The 20981-nt window shown below is 41.2% G+C and overlaps 1 protein-coding gene across 7 annotated transcripts in view; it reads left to right on the top strand.

Annotated features, from left to right (window-relative positions):
- The window catches only part of Klhl32 (kelch-like family member 32), a 249043-nt gene that overhangs the window by 40700 nt on the left and 187362 nt on the right, over window positions 1-20981 (top strand). For 4 of the 7 annotated variants that reach the window (NM_001431163.1, NM_001431161.1, XM_087548843.1 and 1 more), the window contains 1 exon segment: window positions 16064-16148. In NM_001431163.1, the coding sequence (NP_001418092.1) occupies window positions 16126-16148 (23 nt within the window). In that variant the 5' untranslated portion in view covers window positions 16064-16125. 7 annotated transcript variants of the gene reach the window in all.

Genomic DNA, 20981 nt, shown 5'->3' with positions numbered 1-20981 from the left:
GCTTTAGGTAGTGTGGAGAGTACGTCTCCCTCAAAGGTACATTTAAGTCTTAACCCTATACCCATGAATGTGATGATATTAATAAAAATGGATGTTAAGTCATTGCATTTTTTTCAAGTCCTAAATCCAATGTTTGGTATACTAATAGAAAAGAGGACACACAGTCCCATCATTGGCCTCCCACAGAATTGTCCTTAGAAACAATAAAAGGAGATGGCATGGACTTCAAGTGAGGAGGCAGCTGAGACTCTTTTCTTTGTCCTTGACCTCTATTCTCCTCTCCTTGAGCCCTAAGAATTAGGCCCACATGCTGCTGTTGTTGAATACGTAAAACTGAGTGACTTTAAACAGAACAGCGGCCCTTCTTTCCTAGTACTATGTAGTACAAGGTGGAAATCATGGTCTTGGCAAGGCTACACCCCCTCCTGTTATATTGCTGCTTGTTTGTTTGTACTTGCAACCAGTAAATCTCTGCTTTAAAAAGACTCTGGGTTTGTGGATGCATTATTCATGACCTTCTTTATTGTGTGCTTATGATATGTGTATTATTATTGTTATTATTACTAGTACTATTATTAGGAAGAGTATGGGAGCAAATATCTTCAAGTACTCAGTAGGCAAAGGCAGGTGGGTCTGTGTTCATTCAATATACTGACTGCACGCGTGCCCGCACATTGAGCTCAGGTTTATCATTCTAACCATCAATGAGGAAGATGCTCTACATCCTTGCTCACAGCCATGTCTAGTGGGGTAATTTTTCTCAGATGAGATTCCTGTCTTCCCAAATGAGTATACCTTTCCCACATTGACACAAACCTAGCCAGTACATCAGTTTTGAGGAAATTTCATTACGTGGTATTTTATTATCTAGCACTCGGTTCATCTGTGGCGCTGAGGGGTTTGCTAGCATGTACTTACGTTTTTTTCTGTAAGGAAGCAAGGAGGAGCAAGCAAGTAAGAAGTACTCCTCCACGCTGGCACTGTCCTGCATACTTAAGCTCCTTTTATTTTGCTATTGGACTGATGCCTAGAACTTGGATGGAAGGGTGGAGGGTGTGTTTACCTTTGAAGGCATGTAAATTTGTCTCGAATAAACATTTTTCTAATTATCCTCTTAAGAAACTGTTTTGCATATAACAAAGACACGTGCTCCACTATATTCATAGCAGCCTTATTTATAATAGCCAGAAGCTGGAAAGAACTCATGCCCTTCAACAGAGGAGTGGATTAAAAAAAATGTTGTACATCTACACAATGGAGTACTACTCAAAAACAATGAATGACGTCATGAAATTCATAGGCAAATGGAACGAACTAGACAATATCATCCTGAGTGAAGTAACCCAGTCACAGAAAAACACACATGGTATGCACTCACTGATATTAGCCAAAAAAGCTCAAATTACCCAAGATGCAATCCACAGATCACAGAAAGCTCAAGAAGAGGGATGATCAAAATGCACATGCTCCCACTCCTTCTTGAAAGGGGAAAAAATATCCATAGGAGGGAATATGGAAGCAAAGTTTAGAGCAGCAACTCAAGGAACGGCCATTCAGAGCCTGCCCCACATGTGACCCATATATATACAGCCACCAAAACTAGATAAGATTGATGAAGCTAAAAAGTGCATGCTGAAAGGGACCGGATATAGATCTCTCCTGAGAAACACATCCAGAGCATGTCCAATACAGAGGTCAATGCTAGCAGCAAACCACTGAACTGAGAATAGGACCCCCCTGGGAGGAATTAGAGGAAGGATTGAAAGAGTTGAAGGAGCTTGCAACACCATAAAAACAACAATGCCGACCAACCAGAGCTTCCAGGGACTAAACCACTACTGAAAGACTATATACATGGACTGACCTAGGGCTCCAACTGCATAGGTAGCAGAGCACCAAGGGAAGGGGAAGCCCTTGGTCCTGCCAAGGTTGGACCCCAAGTGCAGGGGAATATGGGGGGGCAATAAGGAGGATGTATAGGGGGAATACCCTTATGGGGGAGGGGAGGGAAGGGAATGGGGGCTTATGGATAGGAAACTAGGAAGGGGAATAATGTTTGAAATGTAAGTAAAGAAATATATCTAATAAAAATAAAAAATAAAATTACATATGCATATATATATATATATATACATATATATATATATATATATATATATAAGAATCTATGTTGCTTCTTCAGTGCTTTGACGGGCAGCATCTTCCAGAGCATGGTTATTTATTTGCTCAGGTGATGTCTTGTGTCTAGACAGTTTTTATAATCTAAAACACAAAAGCTTTACAAAATGTGCTTAATTTCTGCAGCTTACATCTTTAATATATTCAGCATCTTAGAGACTGAGTAGATATGATGAAAATTGCACGATAGGTTCTTCTAAAGTCATAGTATTTAAGATGGCAGCCTTTTTCTTAGTCCCTGTCCATGGCTTTTCCACTCTACTATTTTGTCACGTCAATAATTGCTGTGTATATACCACATGGTGTGCTAACTTATTCTTTTTGCCTTTCTTACACCAGGGTCTAGATTTTAAATTCACTGGAGTAGTTTATTTCATATGTCTAGTTCTTAGCATTTACATTGGTGCCCATCTGAATACAGTAACTGAATGCATGGGTATTTAAATGAACACAAATTTAGCAACATGCACCACGGATTTATTAAAAAGTGATTTTAAAATCTAATAAAATAAAACATATTAGTAATTAGGAGTCTATTGAAATAATTTTGAGAATAATATTGAATAAAATAAAAGAAAACCATCTCAGAATGATTTGAATTGTAATATCCATGATTTCTCATAGCAATACATTATGGAAAATAAATGGATACAACCTATACTTAGGAAGCCTGTTTTGTCCATCTAGCAAAGTTTTGGCTTTCTTAAGTGGGGGGGGGGCATTCATTCATGGATGGAGTATTTATTACTAAATCATTTGTAGTAGATTGAATGAACATAGCCCCCATAGACTTCTTAATTTAGGAGCATTCAAAGAATCATGTCTTAGTCACTGTTCTATTCCTGTGAACAGACACCATGACCAAAGTAACACTTATGAAAAAAAGCATTTAATTTGGAGCTTGCTTCCAGTTTCAGAGGTTTAGCCCATTATCATCAGGATAAGGTGCATGACAGCATGTAGACAGGAGCTAGAGGGGTGGCTTAGATCTATAGGCATCCTAATCTATAGGCAGAAAGAGAGAGAGAGAGAGAGAGAGAGAGAGAGAGAGAGAGAGAGAGAGAGACAGAGATAGAGACAGAGACACACAGAGAGAGACAGAGAGACAGAGAAAGACAGAGACAGAGAGATAGAGAGACAGAGAGAGACTGATTTGGTTTGGCATGAGTTTTTGAACTCTCAGAGCCCATCCCCAGTGACATATTTCCTCCAACATGGCCACACCTCTTCACCCTTTAAAAGAATGCCACTCCCTGATGACTAAATATTCAAATATATGATCCTACAGGGGAGCATTTTTATTCACACCACCACAAATATCCATTTCTATACTGTACATTTCTATAATGGACATATAAACTCCATTTCTATAAATATTTCAGTTTTTCATTCAAAATATCTGGTGTGTGTGTATGTACTCCTCAAAGTATCTGTAACAATCCAGAACCACAAACAAGTGTTACAATGTTTTCTAGTTTGGGTTTCTATTGCTGTGAAAAGACACCATGACCAAGGCAACTCTTATAAAGGACAACATTTAATTGGGGCTGACTTACTGGTTCTGAAGTGGAAAGCATGGCAGCATCCCAGCAGGGCTGGTGCTGGAGAAGGAGCAGAGAGTTCTACATCCTTTTCTATTTTTTTTATTTTTTTTTTTATTTTTTTTGCTCTACCACTGAGCTAAATCCCCAACCCTCTCTACATCCTTTTCTAAAGGCAAATAGGAAGACTGCCTTCCAGGAAGCTAGGAGGAAGGTTTCAAATCCTACTCCAACAATTACTCACTTCCTCTAACAAGGCCATGCCTACTCCTACAAGGCCATGCCTCCTACTAGTACAACTCCCTGTGTCAAGCATATTCAAACCACCACACAATGTCAAGATGAATGGACCATTTTTATTTCCTCAGAGATCAGCATGATGTGTTAGTTATAAATGTTTAATTAGTTTCCTAACAGTGTATTTCCCCTCTTGCCACAAAATGAAATCCTACTATACATTTTTTTACTGTTTGTTTCTTTGAATTTATAATTCACAATTCATACTTTTAGAGCAATGCTGTTATTTACATATAAGACACAGACACTCACATTTTGAAACATTCAGACTGCAGAGACTACAAAAACAAAACCAACATAAACTGATACATAGGATAAACAATCAGAAATAAGTCTCACGTTCACAGAGATCTGCCAGCCTGTGCCTCCTGGTGCTGGGATTTAAGTCATATGTTACCATGACCAGTCTAATAAATAACAACAAGGACAACAACAACAATAACAATCTAGAAAATTCCTAATGTCCTTTGGGAGTATTGGTTTATGTGTCTCTACTATATACAAGCTATATACATATTTGAGATAGAGTGAGTTCATCATTGGTCTCATGGCTGGTGGAACAAAATATTATCTTTGCTGTTTCCTCTGCAACACTGTAGCTTTTATGAGAAACTTTCCTGGCTACTAAGAATAGCTATTCCCTAGGAGGATCTCCAACCTGTACTTAGCAAACAGGTTTTATCCATATAGCAAAGTTTTGGTTTTTTTTTTAAGTGGGAAGACATTTATGGATTGAATGTTGATTACTATATTGTTTGTGGTAGTTTGAATGAACATAGCCCCCATATACTCATATATTTGTATGGTTATCCCCCAGTTGGCAAACTATTTGGGAAAGTTTATGAGGTGTGGCCTTGTTGGAGGAGGTGTGGCACTGGGAGTGGGCTTTTAGGGTCAGCCCTGCCCCCACCCCCAGATTGTAAAGCTCTCAGTTAGCTCATCAGTGCGGTACCTGCCTGCATGTTGCCACACTTCCTGCCATGATGATAAGAGTTGCCATAGTCATAGTGTCTCTTCACAGCAATAGACACTGTAGCCGTCGAAAAGAGGAAGCAAGCACTCGCATCCCCTGGCTTCCATCTCTCTGTCTCTGCTTTGCCTGCTCTGCCTCTAAACAGTCTTGTGCCATAATTGTGTCACATATCTTCAGTCGTGTCGAACCACTTCTCCTCTCTAGGAAACAAAAGGTCGTGTCCACAAATCCTAATCTGGATGGAAATGGCTTTTCTTTCTTTTTTCTTCCATTTTTGTTAAATTGGGCATTTCTTATTTACATTTCAAATGTTATTCCCTTCCCTGGTTTCCTGTCCATCAGCCCCCTAACCCCTCCCCTCTCCTTCTCTAAAGGTGTTCCACCCCCAGTACTGCCCCTACAACATTCCCCTACACTGGGGGTCCAACCTTGGCAGGACCAGGGACTTCCACTGGTGCCCCAGCATGGCTATTCACTGCTACCTATGCAGTTGGAGCCCAGGGTCAGTCCATGTATAGTCTTTGGGTAGTGGCTTAGTCCCTGGAAGCTCTGGTTGGTTGGCATTGTTGTTCTTATGGGGTCTCAAGCCCCTTCAGCTCTTTCAGTCCTTTCTCTAATTCCTCCAGTGGGGGTTCCATTCTCAGTTTAGTGGTTTGCTGCTGGCATTCGCTTATATATTTGCCATATTCTGGCTGTGTCTCTTAGGAGAGATCTATATCTGGTTCCTGTTGGCCTGCACTTCTTAGCTTCATCCATCTTATCTAGTTTAGTGGTTGTATATGTATGGGCCCCATGTAGGGCAGGCTCTGAATGGCTGTTCCTTCAGTCTCTGCTCTAAACTTTGCCTCCCTATACCCTCCTATGGATATTTTTGTTCCCTTTTAAAGAAGGAGTGAAGCATCTGCACTTTGGTCATCTTTCTTGAGTTTCATGTGGTCTGTGCATTGCATCTTGGGTAATTCGAGCATCGGGGCTAATTTCCACTTATCAATGAGTGCATACCACGTGTGTTTTTCTGTGATAGGGTGAACTTACTCAGGATGATATTTTCTAGTTCCATCCATTTGCCTATGAATTTCATGAATTCATTGTTTTTGATAGCTGAGTAGTACGCCATTGTGTAGATGTACCACATTTCCTGTATCCATTCCTTTGTTGAAGGGCATCTGAGTTCTTTCCAGCTTCTGACTATTATAAATAAGGCTGCTATGAACATAGTAGAGCATGTGTCTTTGTTGTATGTTGGGGCATCTTTTCGGTATACGCCCAAGAGAGGTATAGCTGGGTCCTCAGGTACTGGAATGTCCAATTTTCTGAAGAGCCTCCAAACTGATTTCCAGAGAGGTTGTACCAGTTTGCAATCCCACCAACAATGGAGGAATGGAGGAGTGTTCCTCTTTCTCCACATCCTCTCTAGCATCTGCTGTCGCCAGAGTTTTTGATCTTAGCTATTCTGATTAGTGTGAGGTGGAATCTCAGAGTTGCTTTGATTTGCATTTCCCTGATGACTAAGGATGTTGAACATTTCTTTAGGTGCTTCTCAGCCATTCAGTATTCCTTAGCTGTGAATTCTTTGTTTAGCTCTGTACCCCATTTTTAATAGGGTTATTTGTCTCCCTGCGGTCTAACTTCTTGAGTTCTTTGTATTTTTTGGATATAAGGCCTCTATCTGTTGTAGGATTGGTAAGGATCTTTACCCAGTCTGTTGGTTGCCATTTTGTCCTAATGACAGTGTCCTTTGCCTTACAGAAGCTTTGCAGTTTTATGAGGTTCCATTTGTTGATTCTTGATCTTAGAGCATAAGCCATTGGTTTTCTGTTCAGGAAATTTTCCCCAATGCCCATGTGTTTGAGACTTTCCCCCACCTTTTCTTCTATTAGTTTGATTGTATCTGGATTGATGTGGAGGCCCTTGATCCACTTGGACTTGAGCTTTGTACAGGGTGATAAGAATGGATCAATTTGCATTCTTCTACATGGTGACCTCCAGTTGGACCAGCACCATTTGTTGAAAATGCTGTCTTTTTTCCATTGGATGGTTTTGGCTCCTTTGTCAAAAATCAAATGACCATAGGTGTGTGGATTTATTTCTGGGTCTTCAACTCTATTTAACTTGTCTATCTGGGAAATGGCTTTTTTTTTCTTTTTCTTTTTTTTTTTTTTGACCCAATTGGTAAGATATAATTGCCCACTTAAACATACAAAGCCCGGTACCATCCATCCCTCGAGAACATTAATAACAACCTGTAAATACACAGAGCAGAATCTTAACATCACCTGCCATCTTGTCCTGCCATGGCTTCTCTGCCCCTCTCTCCCTCCTGTCTCTCCTTTCTCTCCTGTCTCCTCCTCTTCCTTCAAACTTATCTCCCACCCATCCTTCCTTCTCCTCCAATGACAGGCCTCCTTCTATCCTGTACCTGCCCCTCACCTGTACTTTACAAATTCAATGGAGAGGTGGTTCTGGTGAAGTTGCCTGAGTTCTGAGTCCTTGACTAGGCAGCTGTCCTTGGGGCAGTGGAATTAGCGTAAAAATACAGATAACTTCAGGGCAAACCACAACATTTCCCTCTTTTTGTCCAGTTAAAAAGCCTGGAAATGGCTTTTCTATAGTGCTTTATTTCCTATATAAAAAAATTGTGGGAGGCCTGCTCTGGCTTTGGTAGTTTTTTTCAGTACTGAGGTGTACCACAGAGCTGGATGAAGGCTAAGGACTGATGATCCCTGGCCTTACAATCTTACTATTTTTACTTTAATAAGCACTGATTTCTTACTATTTTATGGCTTAATGCTGCTGTTTTCTGGTAATAAACTTTTCTTGTTAGTAACAGGGATTATGAAAAAAAAACCATAGTTATCAGGCTTTTTTCTCTCTGGTTCTAATGCCTCTTGCTGGCCAGGCAAGAGGCTTAGAACTCATTAACTCTTTGTGAACCAGAGAGAAGAGAAAAAAAACCCTTTAAACAGGTATCTGGCACACACACACACACACACACACACACACACACACACACACACACAGAGAGAGAGAGAGAGAGAGAGAGAGAAAGAGAGAGAGACAGAGACAGAGACAGAGACAGAGACAGAGACAGAGAGACAGAGAGAGACAGAGAGAGACAGAGACAAAAACACACACAGACACACAGATACACTGTCTGGTTGGGCCCAACAAACTGTCTCATCAACTCCACAAGTGTTGCATACTTACATACATACATGTATACCTACATGTATACATTTGGTGGATGAACAAAAGCTCCAATAAGCAACCTGCAATGAGAAAGTACCAACACAGAAAAAGATCACTCAATCTGGATGAAAAAGAAGCTCCAACTTTTATTGCTGAGAGAAAGAAAAACCTTTTCCTTTACTGTGATTCTTAGTTCTTATGTTTTCCTAAGATAATTGTTCACATAGTTTTCCAAGCATCTTATTTTGCTAAGTTCATAGCAAATTTAAGACACTAACTCAAATTACAAATCAACAAGGAGTTACAGCAGAGATGTATACGTGTGCTTCCATTAAGACTAGTAGCTGACTAAACATTCATTATCGGTTGCTAGCTCCATGAGTTCATTATAAATCTAAAGCAATAATTTTTATGTCCCAAGTTAGCATGGCTTTGTTGAGACAAATCATCTGCATTGTGTCTCATTAGTTTTGAAGTTTTGTATAGATAAGCCAGTCAATATTTTATTTCTCTCTTGTATCTACAATAAATTGTCCATTTCTAGTTTATGACCTTTAGTTGCCAGATAGTGGTCTCATAGCTATTCTAGAAGGAGTGTATCCTGATTGTAAATTTGTTTCTTATTCTAGTGCAATTAGCTGTGACACACAAAGGTTTTTTTTTTTTCTTTTTTTTTCGGAGCTGGGGACCGAACCCAGGGCCTTGCGCTCGCTAGGCAAGTGCTCTACCGCTGAGCTAAACCCCCAACCTCGACACACAAAGGTTTAACCTAACCCTATTTGCAGCTTTTCAGAGGGATGAGAATTACTTGTATAAACTTAGGACTTGTATAAAATCATCACCAGGAATTATGAAATCATGAAATTGTCTACATAGCATTACTACATGAGAGTACGTCTTTGTTCATCTGCAGAAAATCTACCCAATACAGTGGGCTAATGCCCAGGAATTGTTAGACTATGTAATAGTGACAGGAAAGGTGTGTCAATAGTAAGACACAATCTTGGATTGAAGTCTCTGAAAACCCTGCAGTTAAGAACTTACCACAGCAATGCAAAGCTGTGGGCCATCTTCAGAAAGTTTACTTATCTGCCTTTAGCCTTTCCTAGATGGCTCCTGACAAAAATTTAAATCGTTGTACATAGAATGTATTTTTATCAAATTCTTTCCCTTCTCCCAAATGTCTCCCAGAACGTCACCATGTCTAGTTAGATGAACCAGTGTTTATTGGAGTCACTTACAGGAACATTGGTGACGTCCGTGGCTAAGTTACTAAAAGCCCGCCTTTGTGGGCTTTCACTCAATGAAACTACTTCACTTCGTTATCTTCTACCTCCTAGACTGTTCCACCTTCCAAGGTCTGAGCCACAGAGGCTTCGAGGGTGGGTGGGGGATTTCTGTAATGTCAGGTGAGTGTTGGATAACCCATACACACTTCTACAAGAGAATGTTGTTAAACCTAATCATTCGAGGATCCTTTGAGTGCTGGTAATTACAGTTCTTTGATTTTGAGGAAGTAATGGAGATTTCATGCACAAAGGTTAGACTCTTACATCAATCAGGCTCATATCCTTGTCATATGTTGTCATATGTGATAAATTGGTGGGGTTTTCTATGATGGGTAGAAGCTTGGTAGAAGGCCCAATGAGTAAACATTTTACATTATTAAAAAATGATATAGGAACACAGCTCAGCCTTAGATATGGAGTGTTAAGAGGTAGCATGTGCTTTAGCCATATGGCAGAGTTAGGATTTGACATTATTGACAATTCTCTTGTTTGGTCCTCTGTAGTTATTATATAATCTGAAAAGGAGTAGGCTTTCATGGAACAAGCATGTGTGTGTAGAAACCTAAGAATCTTCCTGGAGGGAATTTCTGTGGACAGTGTTACGTTTTAACTTCTCACAGAAAAATGAGCACAGATTAGAGACACAAAAATGGGAGCCAGATGATCTAATGGGTCAAGAGTGAAGAGGGAGCTATCTTGAGAGACATCTGTATCACAAGTTTCTCAGTCATCCATGACCCAGCTTCATCTGACTAGAGCACAGTTTGCCATAGACCTGTGAGCAATGTGGTCATTGGGTTGAATATAGCCTCTGAGCCACAGTAACTTGAAGCAAACTGGGGGGGTTGACAGCAATGGCTAGAGATCAAACTGGTTATAATCACAGAGTAGAACAATGGCAATATGACAGGTGAGTGGAGGATCCACTCTAGAACTGCACCGTTCCCTGGGGCAACCTTAGATTCCAAGGACTGAAATAGCAAATATCACAGAGATATTTATCACAGAGATGTTTATTATTTTCTCACATTTTTTGAATGCTAGAAAATTTGATAACGTCAACACGGTTGGTTTCTGAGACCTCTCTTCTTGCCTTACACAAGGCTGCTGTATTTCTGTGTCTTTACATAGATTGTCTTTTATGTGGTGGTATGTAGCACTATTCCTGGGGAAATTTGAACAACTGTGTATTCAATCCAGAGAGAAAACCAATGACAGACCAAGAAGTAAGGTTGCTACCAAAGTGCAAATGGGTGGAGCAATGGGTTTTCCTGGGTTACATGAGCAGGAATGACTCAAAGACAGCTGTATCACCAAAAAGTTCATGATAGCTGGAAACCTGAAAGGACTACAGAGCTGTCAGGAAGTTCGACAAGTTGGAGGATCTTTATAAAGTTTGTCTGAGCTTCTTTCAGGCAGTGAGAATGATTTCTGCCTCTTGTAGGCAGCTTGGTTGGTCTGAGTATTTCTCAGAAGTCCTCACTGCTTTATCAGGTTGGGGAGGGAGGGGCCTGCTGAAATTGCTCAGTTTCAGGGACCTCTCCAGCTCTATTGATTATGTCTTGAGTTTAAAGAGCTTCCCTGCAGGATGGAACATCCCTTTAGAACTTGAATTTTAGTGAACTTTCCTCCAAGACGGAGTTTTTTTTTTTTTTTTTTTTAAATCTCACAGATTACTATGCAACAATTGGTTGGGCCCTAAGCTTTCGTTGTGTGGACACTATTAGATTAGGACTGACTCATGATCTGTAACTTTAATTACCTCCTTAGAAGTCTTGTTATTGAGGTATTAGAGATTAAGAGCTCCACATATGAATTGTTTTGAGGGCATAATTTGGCCTGGAGCAGGGGACCCTTTGGGAGACACCAAGAGCTGGTAGCTATAGTCCCAATTCTTTATAGATCAGGCAGGATTGGGAACATACAGTTTGTTCTAGGTTTTCCTTGTTGTAGAAATGTTCCTTTATGAACTTGGAGAACCATAAATGATAGGAAACCTTTTCTGTGCTGAGTCGATACTGCCTTATGTCTAAAAGTTTCTATTACTGCAATAAAACACATGTCCAAAATCAACATAGAGAAGAAAACATTTAGTCCATCATTCAGTGATGTCTGGGTGGGAATTGGAGGCAGTAACCTGGAGGCAGGAGCTGATGCAGAGGCCATGGAGGATTGCTGCTTACTGGCTTACTGGCTTATTGGCTTGTCTCTTATCGATTACTTTTTTAAAAATAGCACCCAGAACTGCCTACCCATGAATGGTACACATCAATGACCAATTAAGAAAATGCTCTACAGGATTGTAACACAGGCCAGTCTATTATGAATATTTTCTCTCTTTTTTTCCCAACATAAATTTTTTATTGATTCTTTGGGGATTTTACATCAAATACCCCTAAAAAATTGCTTCCCAGCCTTTCCCTGTCCCCTCAAACCTTGTTACCTCCCACCCAGCAAAAATAAAAAGTAATTTATATACTCACTGGGTTGTGGTCAAATGCTCCTTCGCTTGCCCCCTAAATGGAGCTGAGTCCTACCCCTCCTGCATCCCTGCTGGAAGCCATCTATTGTGGAGGGTGATACCCTAGTATCCTACTTTAAAGAGTCCTCTCTGATGACTTCCTGCCTAGGCTCTTACTATTTTGGGGAGAGGGGTGGTGTTGCAGTGGTTGTCACAGAAGTCTTCCACATCCCTCTTTCTCAACTGTGCATCTGCAGTCATTGGTATCACTGTGAAAGTAGTGTATTTGCTCTGTATGGATGGTGACAGCATGGATTATGGACTTCCGAATGGTTTCTGGCATCAGCACAGACCTGAGGTTCCTTCTTCCCAAATGACTTTAGCCTGTGACATAAAAAATGGCCAACCTTAACTCTTGACTCTTCTGTCTTGAGGCTTGTGAGCACCTTAAGGTAACTGTATCCTGGAATATGCACCATTTTTTTTGGTGCTAAGTATAGTTGAAAATATGGACTCTACAATCCTCTGGGTCTGAAACCTGATTTCATTATGCTCAATTTGTGATGTTAGTTAGTTCTCTGTATCTGTGGGTCCAGCATCCAAGGATTCAAGTAACTTTGGATCAAAAATATTTTTAAAAGTGCATCTTATTAAACACACCACTTGCTCTCTCGCCTTCTTGCTTTCTCTTCTGCTCCCCTTCTTTCCCCATTCCCCTCCCCCATCTCTCTCCATGACTGGCCTCTCCTCCTCCTCCTCTTCCTCCTCCTCCTTTTCCTCCTCCTCCTCCTTTTCCTCCTCCTCCTCCTCCTCCTCCTCCTCCTCCTCCTTTTCCTCCTCCTCCTCCTTTTCCTCCTCCTCCTCCTTTTCCTCCTCCTCCTCCTCTTCCTCCTCCTCCTCTTCCTCCTCCTCCTCCTCTTCCTCCCTTCCTCCTTCTCTTTTTCTTTTTCTTCCTCTCTCTCTCTCTCTGCCTTTCTCTGTCTCTACTACCCTCTCAATTCCTCTCCCCATGCCCTGAATTAACTCTATTTTATACTAAACATACACACACACACACACACACACACACACACACACACACACAATTACTTAAACAATGAAACAGCAGAACTACTTTCCTAGTTTTGACATTATCACAAGTAATTTGGCAGTGGTCAAAAGTACCCTCAAGATCTTCCACTCAGAATTTTTCCTCCTTTCAAACTATTATGGATTATGATGGTATCAAAAAGGATTCATCTTTGACATGTTAGGCATAGTAGCCAAATGTAAAAGAAAAGTAATTCGTCAACACACTTATCATCTGAGACGATCACCACGCAACTCATATTTGTGTAGAATAAAGGAATTTAGCATCTGCTTACTAAGGTGCTGTGACAAATTAACCTCTGGATGGAAATTTCACTTGAAAAGGGAAAACACGGGTCACATTTTTTTTTTTTTTTGGTTCTTTTTTTCGGAGCTGGGGACCGAACCCAGGGCCTTGCGCTTCCTAGGTAAGCGCTCTACCACTGAGCTAAATCCCCAACCCAACACGGGTCACTTTTAAAGCATATTCTGCATCTGCTGGTTCTTATCCATCGTTAGCTCAGTGTATAGCCATGTGAGGAAGATGTATATTTTGCAGTGGAATATTCTGATATCCTTCACAGCCTTGCTTGTGTATACTAATTACACACCGGTGGGATGTTCTCTTTCCTCCCAGAATCTGTTAGGCTGATCCAAGAAGCTGAATGAACAAGAGTAAAATTCTAATACATGGCTCCTAGTTTTATAAACATTTTCTCCTTCGCAGTAGTGTGGCATCAGTGAATTCTCAGGTCACTAAAACAACTTATGTATTTAGTGCTTGATCACAAAGCTCTTGAATATATGCGATGGAAGGACCTACCTAGGCAAAGGACTCAGAAAAGCCTGACTAGACATGAATTAGGAGAGCACTCTTGCTATACTGGTGGCCTCAGAAAAGTGTGAGATGGCCAGAGTTAAGAGTCTTCCAAGGTGATAGGTAGCTCTCAGTTCACGGAAGATGGACTTCTTCTTGTGCTTCCTAGTGAGCATCATACTCCCCATAAAGGCTGTGCTAGGTGTGGAGTGGGTGGTGAGCACAGAACCGAGTGTCTTAAGGACAACTTTCTGTTTTCATAACATGTTCTTGCTGACGTTTCGCCAAGCTGGCCAACCCTGGATTCGGAGGATTCTGCGGAAGAGGAAGATGAGACTGACCAAGGTTTCCAGAGTTCGTGGGGAAGTTAAGAGCCATAGATTAGGAAGCTTCCAAGCAGGGGAAAAGCAAAATGAGGCTGTGGAAGGACGTGTCTCCTCTGGTCCACCATCCTATCTATGAAAGTGTTCATAAAACAAATATATTTGCCCATAAATCTAAATTTTACCCAATATATTATATACAGGAAGTAGAAAATATGTTGAAAATAATAGTAAATCATAAACAGTAAGAAAGCTTTTCTATGATGCTACATTCTTAATTCATTTTGACTCATCTTAAAACGCTAAATTCATTGAATTAAACCATGTGGGATGTAGAAGGTCATCCTTAGATAATTTTGGAGAAAAACTGATTTACTTTGCTGTCCTACAAGCAGTGAGTATCTCTAGGAGGAAATTGAATTCACTTTATAATTTTTCCATCACTTACTGTTTGAAATATATCAGATTAAATATAATCCCCTATTGATAAATGTTCTAACCTTTACAGTTCTTTTCTCAATTTGCTGGATTATTAGATAAATGTTTAAAGCCTAGGATTTTTAAAAGAGTAAGATTTTTTTTTAACTATCTGTAATAAATACCCTTTCCCATTTCAAAGCTCAAGTGTTTGTCTCTGTTTCTGTTTGCTATCACAGCATAGAGCTTATAAACCACACTGTGAGGGACACCATAGCAATAATAGGTTGCTAAGCAAATCTCTCAGCTAATTAAACAATGTGCCTTGAATTATTCTGACCGTCTGCTCTGCTCACCCATGATAGAGCAGGGGAGAACGATGTTCCCTCTAGCTTTTGTCAGAACTTACGCCGGGCATAAGTGAAAGAATAGCCTACTTATAATAATTAAAAAGGACTACAAGGTAAAATTGTATGGAATGAATGTTTGAAACAACCCAATATCCAGTGATAATCAAATGACCAAACAATGGTGATTTCATTAAGTATTTCAAAATCATACTGATTTCAGGTTTCTTTATAATGTAGTAAATGCTATATTTTATCAGGTTACAAATATTTTATTGTATAAACCAGAAGCACAGTTTAATGCATCCCTTTCATAAACAAGCATTTTTACCCTATTACTGCTGCTTTTCAAACTAAAATTGAGACAGAAGGATGCCTATTTAGCTTATCCAAATTATAATTAAATTTGGCACTTGGGTATTTTACAGAATGCGAGCGATTCTCTCTAATGAGAGTTGTAAAATGCAGTCATGGACCAGGTCCCAGACTGCTCGAATAATTTATTTTTCTGCTTAGAGTTACATCACTAATTAAAAACAAAGGCATCATCGATTGGCGGGTAGCACGCATGGATGGGGACTGTGCACAGGCGAGGAGCTTCAGGCCTGACAAGTGTACACCTGCTCTTGTATGCTACCCCTGAAGCTGCTGTGAGAACCCGACTTTCATTTCCTCCCCATTTCCATCCTCTCTGTGTGCTGCTTCTTCAGTGAGTTCTCAGAAATCATCTCGAGTAGAAAAGCATCTTTCTGTATGTACTTGCCCAGTAGGTACGTGGTTTAAACCGATTTCACTAATCATGCTTGGAAGGAAACTTACATTTCCATGGAGAGTATCTGTGGCTCCGATCACTGTAGGTGTAGCTCATAAGATCTTATCTGTTCCCTTTGACTATTTGATAGTTTTCCTTTCAATCTTTAGTTAGCTATTATCGAGAAACACAGTGTACATTCTATACTCAAGGCTCCAAAAATGTCAAAAACCTGAAAGTTTAAAACCATCAAGAGCATGTTAAGGAAAATGGTGAGGGGCTGTTAAATGTCAGCGTTCGATTCCTACAGGTCTCTCCTTGGTGTTCTGAGGCATTAGTGCCATGAGCTTCTAGAATGTTCTTTGCATTTTTTCCCTCACTTTTCCTTCCTTTCTTATACTCTTTAATGCAGCTGGAATGCTTGCGGATTCTTCTGAAACCTTCTAAGCCTGAGTCTGAGGAACCAGCTGGAGGATGCCGTCTGAACACTGCCTCAGGTACACACTGAAGGAGGATCCCCTTTTCAGTGTAGCTAGCTGAACCTGGGAACACAACAGTGCTGAGCACAGAGCACAGAGCACTGAGGACTGAGCACTGAGCACTGAGCACAGAGCACTGAGCATTGAGCACTGAAAACAGAATACAGAGCACAGAGCACTGAATACAAGAGCACAGAGCACTGAGTACTGAGCACAGAGCACTGTGCATTGAACACTGAGCACAGAGCACTGAACACTGAACACAGAGCACTAAGCATAGAGTACTGAGCACAGAGCATTGAGCACTAAGCACAGAGCACTGAACACAGAGCACTGAGCACTGAGTACAGGGCACAGACTGAGCACAATTTGACTAAATAAACAAAACAATCATAATTTTTGTGATTTGGGTATTTTGAAAAAGGATGAACCACTGAGACCTCTTGATCAAACCTAGAAAGCCTTGTGAGCCTTTGGCCGATACTACTTTTTGTCTTTTTCTTGTTTGGGATGGCAACCCTTTGAGCAAAAGGCAAATCACTGTAAAGATACATGATGAAAATTTGTAGAAAACTGTTCTGTCTCTGAATATTGACCCCTTTAATGCAATCGGTTTGGGGAGGATCAGAAGTTCCTGATACTATTTTTTGAATATTTATTTATTGAATAAGTATTTCCTGAGCCAAACATTCAACTTGATGTAAAGCCCAGATATGAATAATACAGAATTTGATTTATTCCTTCATAAACTGGGTATTCTGTGGGAGAAATGGCTACACTACCCGCAATGCAGATGCCAGTGTGAAAATTGTCCTGATGGAACAGTGAGGCACAAACACAGGAAAGAAGTAAACCTGAGACCCCAGGGATGAGCTGAGCTGGGAAATGCACCAAGGCAGGAGGGAGCTCTGTGCTAAAATCTGAGAGGCAGCCAGAGAGAAGTATATGGATGGCATGGCGGTCATTCTGCCTGGAGGCAAGTTCCCGTCAGTTTCTGAGGAAGTAGTCCAAAGGTCTCTAGAAGAGATAAGAAAGAGGTAATAAAACTGAGGAATATCTGTGGAGTGTGAGCAATTAGATATTTCTGTTAAATAAAGCTGTCTGAAGCAATTAGAGATGATTAATTCCAAAATAAGTTCAGAATCGGTGGCGTTGCCTGAGCAGGTGTGACACCTCTCCTTGCCTCTTGTGAGTTCGTTGCAGCCAGTCATTCTCAGTGGAGAATTAGGGAATGGCGTTCAAGGACTAGCAGTATTTCTTATCATCGGGGATCCAGGTACAGTTGATTTCAGCTACTCACTGTGCTGAACACCTTACAGTGTAGGACAGGTGCTCAGAGCAAGAGACAGCCTATCTCAGAATGCAATTAGCACCAAGGCCAAGAAGCCCTGGGCTGGATCTGTTGCCCTGCCAGTATGGTGCACATGGTCTATGGTATTTACATGGTACCACTTCAGACAATTTGTTCCTTGGTACCAGAATCAGTGTGTGTTCTCCAAGTGATTTCTCACCTTAAGCCTGCAACTTATGGTAATCAGTTCCCCTCCTTCTGCTGTCTTTCACTGTGTAGTCATATCCTTCCCCGCTCCTGCTCAGAGCCCTGGCTCCCCTCCTCTCCGGCTTCCATTATACCTCTTGGAACTGTTGCAACAGGGCCATGAATGCTGTCTTGTCTTCATCCGCAGCACAGCCCCTTATGGAAGAGCCGCCCAGATTGCAGGCCCTGGGATCCTCAGCCTGCTTTTCTCCAGAGAACTTTTTCTTCCACCCAGTCTCATTCTACCACAGTCACAGCATGGATCTTGTGACCCTCATTAGTCAATTCATGTCTGAGGTCCCTCCTACCGTGGATTCGCATTCGCTTCCGGTTTGCAGGTTTACCTTTCTCATAAATGCCATTGAGTTCTTTGTATGTTAAACAGCTATCGCTGCTGGCCATGGGGCGTGGCTGTGGGAGTGGCTTGTATCCCCAGGGAGATTCGGTTGGGGAAAACTAAATTTTCATTTATAGGCAGTTATGAATTTGACCTAGTTTCTGCATCAGGGGTGAGGACTTTTGTTCACTTCTTTTCTTACCATGGGACCTCATCCGGCACAGATACGTGCACACTCTGTGCATGTTACCATGATCTCTGGGAGTTCACATGTTCCTTGGTCCTCCTGGATTAGGTGTCTAGAAAGCCTTACTTCCTTGATAACCCATTCATCTCCTCTGGTTCTTGCGATCTTTCCACCTCCTCTTCTGTGGGCTTCCCTGAACTCTGAGAGGAGGGATTGGCTGGAGACAAACCAACCATTTAGGACTGAGTGGCCCCTCGGTCTGTGAGTTAGCACAGTGTTGTTAGGAGTCATTTTGTTGCTAGGTTCCCTTCTTAGCTGGTTTGAATTCGGAAACTTTGCTCAACCCTTAATTTTTCCTGTTGTTTTTGTGGGATTTGCCTGTGAAAATTCTCACTCAGATGAACTGAATGACCTATGCCATCCAGTTCACAAAAGTCTTTAAATCAAACAAGCCTCCAAATGCCCCGAGTGTTACAACTGTTTCTGGTGCTTCTATTTCCTGCCCCTCTCCCCCACCCCAGAAGCAAGCCAAGTCGTGGCCTGCTTCTGTGCTCTTGGTCACTTTCTCCATGCGAGCGGTTTTTACTGTGTTCTTGGGACAGCTGGGCTCTGTCGGTTTCTCTCTGAGAAGTACGAATTACGTTTCTCTCCATAGCCAAGACTCTGTTCTGAGCTTCAGACCTATGAATCAAGCTGTGTTTCTGACATCTACACTTGGAACAAAGTCTTTAAGACAACTCCAAATTTAACATACCCAAGATGAGGTCATTATGTTCTTCTTTCCCAGGGGCCTGCTATTGGATATCAAGTTTTATAAATATGAGCATCTCCATTGAGACCCCCTTCTCATCCATATCCATATCTAGCCTGTCACCAAGGCTCCTAACTCTTCCCACGAATAGTTTTCACATCTGTTCACCTCTCTGAAGCATTATCTTGATGGTTCAGGGCAGGGCTCAGATAGAACCTAGCTGTTACCATGGTCCCAAACTGCTCTAATCTGGCCCAGTCTCCCTAACTGCTTTTGGATCTGTAATCCAGTTGACCTTTTCTGAGACTTCCCATGGCTCTTGGTTGTCCTGGCCCACACATCCTGTGTGAGTTGTCATCACCTCATCTGTGGTGACTCAGTTCACTGCGACTCTCAGTTTCAACCACTGCTTTCTGTAGAAGAGTGTGTCAGCCTTCTCTGGGCTCCCTGCTGACACAGGCTGAAGCTTGCTAGTCTCTTTTCCTGCGTACATCTTCTCTTCTTTGCATGAGGTGGTAACTCACCCATCTGTGCCTTAGATATTTTCTCCTTTGGGAAGGTGAGAGCACTTAGTTTGTCACTGCCCTGGAAACCGAATATTCTGTGATATCGTTACCACATTTTATTTATTGGTATTTTATTTCTGGTATGTAGAATAGCAAGGCAGAACAAAAGTTTCTTGGATGAGGGAAGGGGTATAGAGAGCTGTTCATTTATAACTAACTTTCTCCATAGTCTTAATATTTGTTAATTGTGTTTTAATTTAGGCTTCTTATTATTGCTATTTTTATTTCTAACATCCACCATTTGAGTTAATAAAATATTATATAAAATAGAATTAATTCCACTACAGAATCTTTTAACAGCCTGCCCACGTTGATAAGTAGCATTCTTTTACTATTAACGTATAAAAAATATCTTTACCCAGTTGAGTAGTAGGTAAACATGAAGAGAGAAATCTACAGAACTTTTACATTTGAAATGTGTAATGAAAAAGCGTAGAGTTGTTTTAGAATTTACATCTTTAGAACTTTCTGAGTTCAGTTAAATGAATAAGTGAAAATGAGACCCGCTGGGATTTCTGGGATGGAAGCGTTAACTCCATGCACTCAAAGTGGCCATCTGCACTGAAGCAGGGATTCCGAATGAGCGGGAGGACACTGTCAGAAGCGTGCCCTGCATTTGATTTCCTAGTTTTCGTGATCGCTTCCAGAATGAAAGTTACAGGCTCAAAGTCATGATTAGTCCCATTCCCTGGGACCTCCTGAATGAATCTCCCCATTACTAGATGCTGGCATGTGAGCAGCCTGGTACGAACTCCCTGGCATTGCTAAAGTCAATCAGCTGCTGGGGGAGTCTGGGTTTCCTGCTGTGATACCAGAGACCTGGGTAAGCCCTGTGAGATGCAGGACCTGTGCTCACTGACAGTGGCAGCTGGCCTCATAGGGTGCCTGTGAGCTTGTGGACTTGGAAATAGAACCGCAATAGGACGCATGAATGGTTTAAAGTAGATAAATTTTAAAAGAAGGAGTGAAGAAACAGCTCTGATTTATCTTAGTGATGTATTTCATATAAATCAGTATATCCCAAATCATAGCCTAAACTTCAGTATAAAAGTATTAATGAGATATATTGAGTCCTTTTGACAGCACACCTCAACTTGTACTAACCTATTTTGAGTGTTCAGTAGCCCCATGTCGCTAGTGTATTGTCTTAGCAATACAGCTCTTGGGACCCCCACAGAAGACAGTACTGGTGTTGCACTTGGGGAGCCCAGGTACCTTCTATCTAGCTATGGATTTTGACCCATACCGTTTCTTTCATGGAAGAATTTCTCCAGTTTTAAGCATCTTCTCAAACCTGAATTTCCCCCGAGAAACGCGGAGCCTTCCTGGAGTCTTTCCCTAGCTATCTGGAAAGTTTTTAAAACAGTTTTTTTTTTCCCTTCTTTGTTTCCCAGTAGTAAAAAGACCTGGGAGGTGAGTATGCTGGTTCGCCATTTGGTCTCAGGGCAGAGGGAGCTAGTGACAAGTATCCAT

Source organism: Rattus norvegicus, chromosome 5, assembly GCF_021556685.1.
Source record: "Rattus norvegicus strain SHRSP/BbbUtx chromosome 5, alternate assembly SHRSP_T2T, whole genome shotgun sequence".
In the NCBI taxonomy this organism is placed as follows: domain Eukaryota; kingdom Metazoa; phylum Chordata; class Mammalia; order Rodentia; family Muridae; genus Rattus; species Rattus norvegicus.
Note: the sequence above shows the minus strand (reverse complement) of the source record. Positions and strands in the feature narration are given on the sequence as shown.